Below are 14,130 nucleotides of genomic sequence, written 5' to 3' on the forward strand. Positions count from 1 at the left end.
TGGTACTATACATATATCACCCTCTATGGTACTATACATATATCACCCTCTATGGTACTATATATATATCACTTTCTGTGGTACTAAAATATGTCACTCACTGCGGAAATATACCTAAATCGCTCTCTGTGGTACAATCTATATATCTCTCACTGTGGTACTAAAATATGTCACTCACTGCGGAAATATACCTAAATCGCTCTCTGTGGTACAATCTATATATCTCTCACTGTGGTACTATACATATCATTATATCATTCTCTGTGATACTTTACATGTATCGCTCTCTGTGGTGCTATACATGTGCACAAAGTCCATCGTCCTAGACCACTCGGCCAGCTAGGCTATTTAAAAATATAGCTTTCGTTGGCCGGGTCATTCCTCCTCGTAGGATTAATCTAGGGCTGTAACTTAGTACACGATGTATAGTAGTACTTGAAAGTTCATCAAGGTGTTATTATGTAGGATAGAGGATCAAATTAATGATGCATGTCACAACAAATTGATACAGGGAAGATAATGCACACGTATAGAATAAAGTCAACGATCACTCTTACGGGGTAATGAATCATTAAAAACGATGCGAAACATAACAATAAATTAAATAAACGTCTAAATATGTTTACCATCTCCAGAAAATGGTGAAACTTAAATTGAATATTTCGGATAACTGATATCCTTCTTCAGCACAAAACTCATAAAGTTTGATGAGTTTTATGCTGAAGAAGGATATCAGTTATCCGAAGTATTCAATTTAAATTTTACCATCTTCTGGTGATGTTAAACTTATTTAGACGTTTCTATATATTTTTGGTCGTTTCCTACGCTGGAATCGAACTCGTACCGCTGTGACATCTATAGCAACACCGCCTGCACAAAGTCCAGCGCCCTAGACCACTCGGCCAGCTAGGCGCTGGACTTTGTGCAGGCGGTATTGCCATAGATGACTCTGTAGTATTTTATATATACCATTCTACGTGGTAATATACATATATCACTTTTTTTGTACTATACATTTATCACTCTCTGTTGTAATATACATAAATAGCTCTCTGTGGTACTATTCATTATATAACTCTGTTGTACTATACATATATCGCTCTCTGTGATACTACACCTCCTGAAACGTGTAGCTATCCCAATCCCACGCACACGAAGCACACGATGCACGAAAGCCACATGAAACACGCCGCACGATACACGAATGATCGTGTCTGCCGGAAGTATTCATTTCAGTTATTGGTATATTTTGGAATCTACATTAATAATAGATTATGCTATATAGTGTACTTCTGTTCGTCTTGTTTTATGATTGCTAACATCTTATATGTAGCTTTACATTAATATGTTTACGCTTTATTAAACACATTCGATATGTAAAATGTCCATATATGTTTTGATATAAAATCACGTACATAATAGATCGTACGTTGCGAAATCAATTTCATTGAAAAATATTGAAATTTCATAAAATTGAAGTAAAATTCCCAAATTTTTAGTTAATAAAGTTTCGTCATACCATCATACTGCTTTGAATGCGAAATAAATACAATTTTATATGAAATTTCCATATTAGTTGAATTTTGATCATTGTGAACATATTTTCATTGTTCCAGGAGAATTTAAATATCAAAATTTCATAAAATATTGATAAAAATACTCTAGTTTGAGGTATTTAAGCTATTTAAACTAATGCGGTTCCATCTTTTTTTGTCTAAAACAAAATATTAAATTGAAGATGTGAAAAATGTCCATTTTATTACACATTGTACATTATGAAAACTTTTTCATTGGTATGGGAGTTTAAACATAATTTAATTTCATAAAATTGGGATACAATATCCTCAATTTGTAGACAATAGAGTATTTTTTGCTCATGCGAGACCATCTTATCACTCTGAATATGAAAAGAAAGTAAGTTTTATTTAAAAACAAAAGTCTACATTTGTTGTATATGGATCATTGGAAACACATTATCTTCATTCGAAGATAAAATATCATAATTGCAAAAAAGTAGTCGTAAAACACCATTTATTTTGAAGTAATTTAGCTATTTTATCTAAAGCGATACATGTACCATCTTATTTGTCTTAAAAAAGTAAATGTTGCATTGTTTATACGAAAAATGTCCATTTGTATTAAAAATGGTACATTGCAAAATCATTTTCATTAGGCTGGGAGTTCAACAATATTGAAATTTCATGAAATGTGGGTAAAATATACTCATTTTGTAAATAATACAATATGTTTGACTTATGTGAAAAATGTCCATATTTTTAGTACATAGATCATTGAGGACACATTGTCTTTGTTCCAGAAGACAACAATATCCATAATTTCAAAATGTATTGGTAAAAAATACACTATTTTGAAATAATTCATTTATTTTATGTAATGTGATATCATCTTATTTGTCTACAAAACTAAATGTTGCATTGTAGATATGAAAGATGACCATTTTTATTATACGTGGTACATTGTGGAAACAATTTCACTGGTCTGGGGGTAAGAATAATTGCAATTTCACAAAATTGGGGTAATATATACAGTTCTTAGATTATAGAGTATTCTGATTTATTGGATACCATCTAATTGCTCTGAATATGAAAAGAAAGTAATTTGTATGTGAAAAATGTCTATATTTATTGTATATGGATCATAAGGAACACACTTTCTTTATTCAAGAATAAAAATACCAAAACTTGATAAAGTATTGGTAAAAATACTTTATTTTGAAATAATTTAGCTATTTCAATTAATGCAATACCATCTTATCTGTCGAAAACAGAAAATATTGCATTGTAGATATGAAAAATCCATTTTTATCATACATAGTACATTGTGAAAACATTTTCACTGGTCTGGGAGTATAAATAAATTGAAATTTCATAAAATTGGGGTAATATATACCTAATTCATAGATAATAGAATATGTTTGATTTATGCACCATCTTATTGCTCCGAATATGAGAAAAAAATAATTTTCATGTAAAAATGTCCACATTTGTTGTATATGGATAATTGGGAACAAATTTTCATCATTCCAGAAGAATAAAAGTACTAAAATTTGAGTATTGGTAAAAAAATACTTTATTTTGAGATAATTTTGCTATTTTAACTAATGCAATACCATCTTATTTGTCTAAAAATAAAATATATTGCATTACAGATATGAAAAACGTCCATTTTATTATACGTCGTACACTGCAAAAACATTTTTACGGGAGTATGAATAAATTTGATTTTCATATAATTTGGGTAAAATATACTAAATTCCTAGGTAATAGAGTATTTTTGACTTATGCAATACCTTTTTGTTACTCTAATATAAAAAGAAATTATTTTTTATGTTTAAAATGTCCATATTTGTTGTTTATGGATCATTGGGAACACATTTTCTTCATTCTAAAAGAATGAAAATACAACAATTTGATAAAGTATTTGAAAAAAATACTTCATTTCTAAATAATTGCATGTAGTTATTTCAACTAATGCAATACCATCTTATATGTCTAAAAAAGAAAATATCGTATTGTTGATATAAAAAATCGTTGGGAATTTTTCAGACCCTTCTATAAGTTTACGTTATCTTCCCTGTATCAATTTGATCCGATGGAGCAGTGTAGTGAATAGAGTCGTCACATTCTGAGACGTTGTATAATATTGATTTGTTGTGACATGCATCATTAATTTGATCCTCTATCCTATATAATAACACCTAGATGAACTGTCCCGTACTACCATACATCGTGTACTAAGTTACAGCCCTAGATTAATCCTACGAGGAGGAATCACCCGGCCAGCGAAAGCTATATTTTATAGCCTAGCTGGCCGAGTGGTCTAGGGCGCTGGACTTTGTGCAGGCGGTGTTGCCATAGATGTCACAGCGGTACAAGTTCGAGTCCCGCCGAGGGAACGACCTAAAATTAGCATCGCAAATTTGACAGTTCTAACATCGTTGGGAATTTTTCAGACCTTTCTATATATATATATATATATATATATATATATATATATATATATATATATATATATATATATATATATATAACGTCTCAGAATGTGACGACTCTCTTCGCTACCCTGCTCCATCGGATCAAATTGATACAGGGAAGCCATGTAAACGTATAGGAAAGTCTAAAAAATTCCCAACGATGTTAGAACTGCCAAATATATATATCCCTCTTTGTGGTACTACACATATAGCACTCTCTAAGGTGATATGCATATATCAATCTGTGTGGTACTATACATATATCACTGTCTGTGGTATTGTACATATATCACTCTCCGTGGTACTATACATATATCACTCTCCGTGGTACTATACATATATCACTGTGGCACTATACATATATCACTCTCTCTGTGATACTATACATACACTCCCTGAGACGTTTAGGTTTCCTGCACGCACGATGCCCATACGCACGCTAAACTCTCACCAAACGCACGATAAACGAAAGCTCCCAGCGTGCGTTTAAACGCATGATAGACGAACGCCCATATTCAATTAATGAAATTATATAAATAATAAATGCAAAACATATAGAAATAACAGTTCAATCAAGGAAATGAAGTAAAAAAAAATAAACGAACGCTTCTATCGTGCGTTTAAACAAACGCTCGTATCATGCGTTTAAACGAACGCTCCTATCGAGCGTTTAAATGAACGCTTCTATCGTGCGTTTATCGTGCGTTTAAATGATAAACGATGCATGAACGCTAAAATGGTAAACGTGAACGTCTCAAGGAGTGTACTACATATATAGCACTCTCTGTGGTACTATACTACTACACATATAGCACTCTACAAGGTATTATACATATATCACTCTATGTGGTACTACACATATAGCACTGTCTGTGGTAATATACATATATCACTCTCTGAGGTACTATACATATATCACTCTCCGTGGTACTGTACATATATCACTCTTTGTGGTACTATACATATATCTCTCTATGTGATACTATACATCTATCACTTTCATTGGTGTTATACATATATCACTCTCCGTGGTACTAAACATCTAAATGATACCGATTGTAAAATATGAGGACGATAAACATTATGGCGACTTTTTTTTGAAATTCTTCAAAAATACTAACGACACTGCTGAAACATTCACCAGAAAATTACTGAAATATTGACTAGGTCCAGGCCATTTCATTTAGTCATTTTTAATGTTCAAGCATGTTCAAGCATGATATCATTGTCTGCATTATTTCGATTGCTGACACAAAATGGCATGCATTTGACTCTAAAAGTAGGTACATTTTATATGTTTTTATATCACTGAGTAGCTAAATTTTGCTAATATTTGGAATAAAATAACCGCAAAGGGTTTATATCTGACTTACCTGTTATAACACCAACAAGAACAAGTAGTACTGCTCCAAGCATGAATCCGGATTGTTTAAAAGCAAACGGAATACCTGAAAAGAAATAATGAACATTCATAAGACATAAGTTTACTGCTCGTGTTGGTGCTTTTAACGTCAATGACTTCCTTTTGAGTCATGGATGGACGAATTTGGTCCTTGGGCCCACATTATACCTCATCAAAGCGTAAACGGTCATCATTATTGTCCATTATCATATATTGCTATGTAATTGAAGTATCAGTCACCTGAGCCTTTAAGCTAGTATACTGTACAACTTGACAATCAATTCAGACAGAAATATGTATAACAAAATTCATAAACCTGAAAGTTATAGGAAGAAGTATATGATCAAAAACGTTTCAAGATAAATGGTTAAAATGATAAAAAAAGTTCAATCGATTCGTCGATAATTATTTCTTTCACAACTATGAAATCGACTGCTAGGAACAATGTCATAGGGAAGAAAATATGAAAAGCAGTAATTAAAACCTAATTATCAAAAGGTTCACATCAATCATACTTTATGATCAACTTTTTCAATAACTCTAGGCAAGAGAATTAAATTCTGTTGAAATAAACTCATTACCAGGTGGTCTTCGGAGAAGGTATCACATCTTGTAGAATCATTGACATCTAATATATAAAGGGAGTAGGTACCAGACCAATGTTATAACGAATCACTGCAAATTCACTAAGGGGAGTAATTTGGCCAGTAATATCATTGACATCATTTGGGGATAATTATCAGTCCAGCATTATACATGAAACAATTCACTGCCCGGTGAGCTATGGGGAAATTGGCATATCTTTTAGAAACATTGACTTATAAAGGTGTATCTGGTATTATGATATTTAATGCCCTGTGAACTACAGATAGAGTATCATGACCTTCTGTATTATTGAAACATAAAGGTGCAGATACAAGTCTGGTATCACAATATTTAGTGCCCGGTGAACTACTGATATGGTTACATGACCTTTGTATTATTGACATATAAAGGTGTAGATACAAGTCTGGTATCATAATATTTAGTGCCCGGTGAACTACAGATATAGTATCATGACCTTTTGTATTATTGACATATAAAGGTGTAGATACAAGTCTGGTACAGTTAATACAATGTCCATGTAATTATCATCTACAAACTGCTAAGGGGGTATGATATAGACCTGTAAACAAACGTAAGACTCCATAATAAGATACAAACAAACAATCCATGTGTTTATTTATGTATTTAGGACTATGTTACATGTATTTGATTAGGCAACTTTTTTTTTCTCAATTAGATATGTTAGTTTTTATATAAAATTGCATACTCATATGATTTTTATGTTTATGCAAGCTGTTGTAGATTGTATTGCTGTTCAAACAAATATAATCCAACTCACTTATTTTACAGTCTTCATAGAAGCAGTACGTAAATCAAATTTTGTCTCAGTTAAAGCCGGTAAATATGTTCACACGTGTTTTAAACCAACAAACATTGAACTAATGAATGTTTGATAGTTAAGCATTTTCCCGTCTAAGAATTGGGCAAAACGTATATAAGGTGTGGCACATGAAGGTAAAAACACAGACATTTTATTGCATTAACCAATAAATTATACCTGATAACCACCAAAAATAACCATCAAAGTGTTTGTAAAATTTGCATTTTTTAGATATTGATAGGTCAAATTTAGTTCAAATGCACTATAAAAAAAATGGCGGGAAAATTTTCACACACTCTTTCCCTATATATGCAGTCAAAAAATATCTACGTTACAAATGCTTCAGGATAAACTTAAAAGCTTTGTGGTTGTTTTCTAGATCTACTGACTAAATTTTAGGCAAAAATGACTAAATTGGGGTAAAAGATATGCACCCATTGCCTGATTCTAACACAGAATGGTACTTAATGCTTGGGAGAATTTCAGCAAAGTCTTATTCAAATAGGCTAATGTCGTTCCGGTATGTTAATGATATGAATAACAGACCAAGGAGTGTATATTACATTAGCGTCCATGTTGTGCGATGAATACCGGACTAGACATACAAGTGCCTTTTTATTTAAAACTGTTTTGTTAATATTTTCTTCCGTTGTAAAATGTTCGTTTACTTTTGACTCTTTGTACGTGTTATTAGCTATTTTATGCTTGTTGTTGTGTGTCTATTTTCCATGTCTAGTCTTTATTCCTGGAATATATTCTTTTGATTTCCCCTCGAATATTTGTTCCCTTGATTACTTTTCAATCAACTGGCTTTAAAGGCCATATTGATACGATAATAACAGCCTTAAAAAACTGAAAGAAAGAAAATCCATATCTCAACCGAAAATTACATGATTTATGTATTGTGTAATGTCAATGACTTGACAGATTTCCATAATTTGAATAACACAATTGGAGCTTTATTCTTTGGGTCGGATTTTTAAACAACCAGTGCAACAGTGTAGAAAGGACATCAAACTTTCCTGATTTTTATAAACGCGACTGTTCCATGTATGGTGAAAAAAATGAAAGGAACAGCATTGTTGTTGGTATATATACCTCTTAGTTATACTTCAATTAACGTATGATATATAGCAGGGTTCGACACTGATAGTAGTCCGGTGGTCCTGTGCATACCTATTTTGAGAAAGGACTACCTAATTATTGACTGCTAGGTTAGACTCCTACCCAAACAAACATGTATTCCAGGAAATTAACTTTCGCGATTGCTATGTCCTCGCAAATATTCCAAAATATTATTAAACAAATTTATATCGCGCGAAGGTTTACAGTAGTGTGCACGTGATTATTGATGAAAATTATTTCAGTAAGGACAATCATATCTTTGTAGTGTGATAGTGTGATCAGTAAGGATGCTAATATCTTTGTAGGGTGATCAGTGAGGATGATTTAATCTTTGTAGTGTAATCAGTAGTGATGATTGAATCTTAGTAGGGTGATCAGTGATGATGATTATATCTTTGTAGGGTGATCAGTAATGATTTTTGTTCTTTGTAAGGTTATAAGTAATTTTTTTTCTTTGTAGTGTGATCAGTGAAGATGATGAATTCTTTGTAGTGTGATCAGTGAAGATGATGAATTCATTGTAGTGTGATCAGTGAAGATGATGAATTCTTTGTAGTATGATCAGTGAGGATAAGTATATATATTTGCAGCGTGATCAATGAAGATGATAATATCTTTGTAGTGTGATTAGGGATGATGATTATATCTTTGTAGTGTGATCATTGAAGATGGTCATAATTTTGTAGTGTGATCGGTGAGGATGATTATATTTTGTAGTGTGATCAGTGCGGATGATTATATCTTTGAAGTGTGGTCAGTGAGGATGATAATACATTTGGGGTGTGGTCAGTGCGCATGATAATATCTTTGTTGCGTGATCAGTATTTTTTTATCTTTGTTGTGTGAACAATGAAAATGACAATGGGTAGTGGTGTCAATAATGATTGTATCTTTGTAGTGTGATAAGTAATAATTCAATCTGTGGTGTGATCAGAAATTATAATATCTTTGTACTGTGATCAGTGAGGATGATTACATCTTTGTAGTGTGAACAGTAATGATTGTATCATTGAAGTGTGATCAGTAATGATTACATCTTTATAGTTTCTTCAGTTTATCATATGTTTGAGTGTGATCAGTGATGATTATATTTTTTACATTTTATCACTAATTTAAAATATGTCTGTTTCTTAAAAAGTTTTTGTAAGTGTCATAAGTCTGATTCGTAGTTATTTTAATATTAACATGGATGTAAAGATTAGCAGTGTTCACTTAAAAACAATTTAATAAATTTGGATTAAGGTCGTACATGGTATATGCATGCATTTTACGGCGATTTTATTTGATCAATCGAACAGGCAGTTCTTTGCACTAGTCGGAGTTGAATATGTTTTTACAGGACAGCAATATCGATCTACTCAGACTTATTGTTCTAACTCCGACTAGTCGACACATTATCTCCAATATATATATACCATGTGCTTAGCGGACCTAATGTTCTAACTCCGACCAGTCAACACTTTATCTCCGATACTAGTATACCACGTGCTTGGCGAAAAATCAGTGACTTAAAATGTCTATGACCATCGAACACCCATACTCAAGGCGAATATTCTACCATGATACAAAATGGAAACCACTACTCAAAGTATTCATTGTAATTCTAACCATATACATTGAAATGTTAATTATATATGATATATACACACTCTTAGAAATAATGCATGTCCTTCGCGTCGATAACCCTATGACGAGACGAGACACGATCAATGCATAAATATGTTAAAATATCACAAAACTGTATATTCCATCGAGTCAGAACCAATTAGTAGAACAATGATCAATATAAGGAAGCTAGCATTTATTTCTACAGCAGTTCAATCTGATACGTTCCTATATTAATTCAGAAAGAAATTCCATTATATGGTCTCCTCTAAGAAATGGTAATTTGATTATGTGGACATAATTGTGTGATTGAGAGAGAGTGTGTGGAAAGCTCTCAATGAAGTTTAAGTGAAAGAAAAAAACATGTGTATGAGATGATAAAGCGTGACTCTTTAGTATATCAAAAACAAACAAACAAACGAACTACCAATTAATTCATATAGTCAATAATAGACAGTAATTGTTAATACGGTCAAATGTTTTCTTTAAAAACATATCGTACTGAAATAAGAGCATTTCTGTTAAAATATGCAAACTTTACCGGTTACAGAGTAAATACAAATATTGAGATGGTGAGATGTATTACTTTTTTTTCTGCTGAACAGGAAACATAGTATACAACAAATGTTACACAGAATGACTTGTTCTTGGTTTACGGGAAACAAACTATGTAACTAATGATGCACAGTTAGACTTGTTTTGTGTTCTTGGTGAAACATTCTATGTAATAAATGATACATAAAATGACTTGTTCTTGGTTTACGGGAAACATACATGTACTATGTAACATATGATACATAAAATGACTTGTTCTTGGTTTACGGGAAACATACTTTAAAAACAAATGATACATAGCATAGAATGACTTGTTCCCGTTCTACAGGGAACGTAGTATATGATATAGGAACAACATAAATGTAGATGTGAGAAAAATAAACCTGACCCCTGAGTCATGTTACGGACGCCCTTGTCATTAGGTCATTTTATTGATACCCTGTTAACCATTCCATGTTACTGACATCATTTTCCTAAGTTAATGCAATTAGTACCTCATTCTTGAGTTATATTATGGATACCCTCATCACTAGGTCGCGTAATACATACATTCATCCCTAGGTCAGTTTATGGATACCTTCATCCCTAAATCATGTTCTCATCAGTAGGTTACGATATGGATATCCTCATCCCTGGGTAATGATATGAGTATCCTCATCCCTATGTCATGTTATGGATACCTTCATCACTAGGTCATGTTATAGATACCTTTATCCGTAGGTCATGTTATTGACACCCTCATCCCTAGGTAATGTCATGGCTACTTTTATTCCTGGGTCATGTAATGGACACACTCATCCCTGTGCCATATTATGGATACCTTCATCTCTAGATCATGTTATGGATTTCCTTTTCCGTAGGTCATGTTATGGATAACGTCATCCCTAGGTTATGGACACCCTAATCCCTTGATGATATTATGGATACTTTCATCTATAGATCATGTTATGGATTTCCTTATCCCTAAGTCATGTTATGGATAACATCATTACTAGGACATGGATTTTCTCATGCTTAGGCCATGTTATGGACACTATCATACTGGGATTATGTTAGGGATACCCTAATCCCTAGTTCATGTTATGGACACCTTCATATCTGTATGGCATGCTATGCAAATAAATACATTCTACCATTTCCATGAGATAGATTCTCAAAATAAGCAAGAAACTTCCACAAAGCAAATTTCAATGTTACGTTAAATACCCCCAACAACCCCCAAAAATAAAAACAAAACAAACATGTATACATACATTGTACAAGTTTAAGAAAATTAAATATGTACATCCTACTACTTTCTGAATAAGTTCATGATCATGATGATACAGCTAATGGAAATCGCAAGTTCCTCAGGATAAAAAAAATCTACATAAATAAAACAGGTGCAAAAAATATTGACTAAAAACGTTTTCTAGAACTGTCAAACATCAAGCGGTAAAAGAGTCATTGAGGATACGTAAGAAAGTCGTTACATCATCCATTTTAAAGCGGTGGTACAATTAAGCATCATACAATTCGGAAATTTAAACAAATGAGGCGGTGAAAAGTTCAATATTTGGAAAATGATGTAGCAACTTCTGTAGTGTCATGGAAATATTGCATGTGTTGCAATCTCCATTAACGACAACGTGACTGTCAGGATGACAGCGATACAAGGCAGTAACGGCAACGTGACTCAGGATGTCAGGCTGAACGGCAGTAACGACAACGTGACCTTCAGAATATCAGCGATAAAAAGCGGTGACGACAACGTGATTTCCAGAATATCAGTGATAAAAAGAAAATAACGGCAACGTCACTTCAATGGTGTCAGTGATAACAGGTAGTAATGAGTATCGATTACATGACTTTCATGATGCCAGTGATAAAAGGCAGTAACAGCAACGTGACATTCATAATGTCAACGATAAAAGGCAGTAGCGGCCACGTGACTTTCATGGTGTCAGTGATAAAAGGCATTATTGCTATTTTGTTTAAAATCCCTTTGATCTTGCTATACGATAATTTTCAATCTCACCCCAGTCGAGTGAGAATGACGCCCACGTGACTTTCATTTTGGTAAGCGATACAAGGCATTACTGACAACGTGACTTTCAGGCTTCAGTAATAAAAAGCAGTACCGACAACGGGACTTTCATGATGCCAGTGATAAAAAGCATTAACACCCGCGTGACTTTCATTTTGTCAGCGATACAAGGCAGTAACGACGTGATTTTCAGGATGTCGGCGATACAATGTGACTTTCAGGATGTCAGTGATACGTGTACATGTATTGAAAATTCGTAAGTCATGCTCCTTAACTTTCAGTTCTACTAGTTCTTATGGGATAAGCCTGGGCTCTAATCTAAACAGATAGAACCAGGCCTAGGGTTTATGAAGCTTGATTTTACCAGAGATCACTTACCTATGACCCCTGATCCAACGATGGAATTCACCATATTAAAGCTGGTCATGGGAAGACTGCTTCGTAACTGGTTGTTTTTGTACGAATCATCGGTGACCAGTTGTTTGGTATCTCCAATACTGCTCGTCTCTGAGAAAGTCGACTGTGTCTGAAATAGATCAACAATATATAAATATGTTGACCTAGAGTATATTTTATTGATTTAAACTTAAATGGATTCAAAAACAACAACTAGGGTTTTCATCCTCAGATTTTCTAACTCAATAACGATGCATGTTAACTTAATTCTTAAAAAAAACTTTGCGTCCCAAACGTTTCAAGTCTAAAAAATTAAATATAAAGGTACCAAGGACTTTCCTGTGTAAAATATGTAAAGTATACATGTATAACCTCATACATTTTTACAATTATTAAGAAAAAATACTGACATATTCTTCCGGTAAAAAATGGATGATTTTCTGTATTGTAGTATCACTGTTGATACGTTTATATACGGTAAGACTAAAATAAGAATAAAAATACTCAAATCAAAAGTGCAAAACTTTCAACTTTGGATCCAGTTTGTAATAAATATTTTATTCAATATGAAATAAAAACTTTATTTTCTATAGGATTTTTATATAAAGGAAAAAAAAACTATAAAAAAAAAAGCATGAATATGGGCTTGATTTGAATTTAAATTCTGCCTACAGTGCACCAACATTGTAAGCAGTATGCAAATTTATAAATTAAAAAAAAAGAGACTTGGTGCAATTCAACAAAGGAACTAGTGTAGAAATTAAGTTTAAAATAAAAAAAATACCTTCAAAAATAAGAAATACAAAGTTCATAAAAAGTTTTTCTGTGAGGCCACGACACAAAGAAAGTATATCACAATAGCAAAACAATGACAAAGTCAAACTAAAAAGTAATAAAAAGACACAAATTAATGACCTACAGCAGACCGGAACAGGAAACCCGAGGTGAGTATAAACTACATGTAATTTTATAAAGCCTTATACATTTTTTTATGTAAGATCAAAAATTAATTGAAACAAGAAACACACAATAAAATTCACCTCAACATACATGTACACAATGTAACTGGTTAAAATGTGGAAAGGGTTGTTTTCAAGCATGTTTATAATCATCTACAATCTAATAATCTTATACATAAATATCAATCCGGGTTTTTGCCTCAGTATTCAACAGTTCATCAACTTTTAGAAATCTATGACTGTATTCAGAACTCTCTTGAGAGAAAAGAGTTTAACTGTTTCGTGTTTTGCGATTTGTCTAAAGCATTTGACAAAATTTGGAATCAGTTGTTGTTACATAAAATTGAAAGCCCATGGTACTAAAGGAAAACTTATACGTTGGTTTGAAAATTCTATATATGAAAGAAAACAAAAAGTTAAATTGAATAAAGTTTCATCGTTGCCGTGCAAAGTGTTAGCGGGCGTCCCTCAAGTATCGGTCCTTGGTCATCTGCTTTTTATCATACACATTAATGACATCGCTAGTAATCTAACATCACTGTGCAGACTTTTTGGTGATGATACATGTACGTCTTTTTAATTATTCTGGACATGATATTCGCCAGATGAAAATTGTAATAAGTCGCCACAGTTGATAACTCA

At 32.7% G+C, this 14,130-nt stretch overlaps 1 protein-coding gene across 5 annotated transcripts in view; it reads right to left on the bottom strand.

Moving 5' to 3' along the window:
- LOC148602220 (putative sodium-coupled neutral amino acid transporter 11) overlaps window positions 1–14,130 on the bottom strand; it is a 62,785-nt gene that overhangs the window by 17,563 nt on the left and 31,092 nt on the right. For all 5 annotated transcript variants that reach the window (XM_088551548.1, XM_088551549.1, XM_088551552.1 and 2 more), the window contains 2 exons: window positions 12,512–12,659; window positions 5,368–5,442 (listed from right to left, as the gene is read on the bottom strand). In XM_088551548.1, coding sequence (XP_088407674.1) covers window positions 5,368–5,442; window positions 12,512–12,659 — 223 coding nt within the window. The remainder of the gene's footprint in view (window positions 1–5,367; window positions 5,443–12,511; window positions 12,660–14,130) is intronic.

This window comes from Perna viridis, chromosome 11, assembly GCF_037379345.1.
Source record: "Perna viridis isolate PV_CMFRI_1.1 ecotype Kerala chromosome 11, ASM3737934v1, whole genome shotgun sequence".
Classification (NCBI taxonomy): Eukaryota; Metazoa; Mollusca; class Bivalvia; order Mytilida; family Mytilidae; genus Perna; species Perna viridis.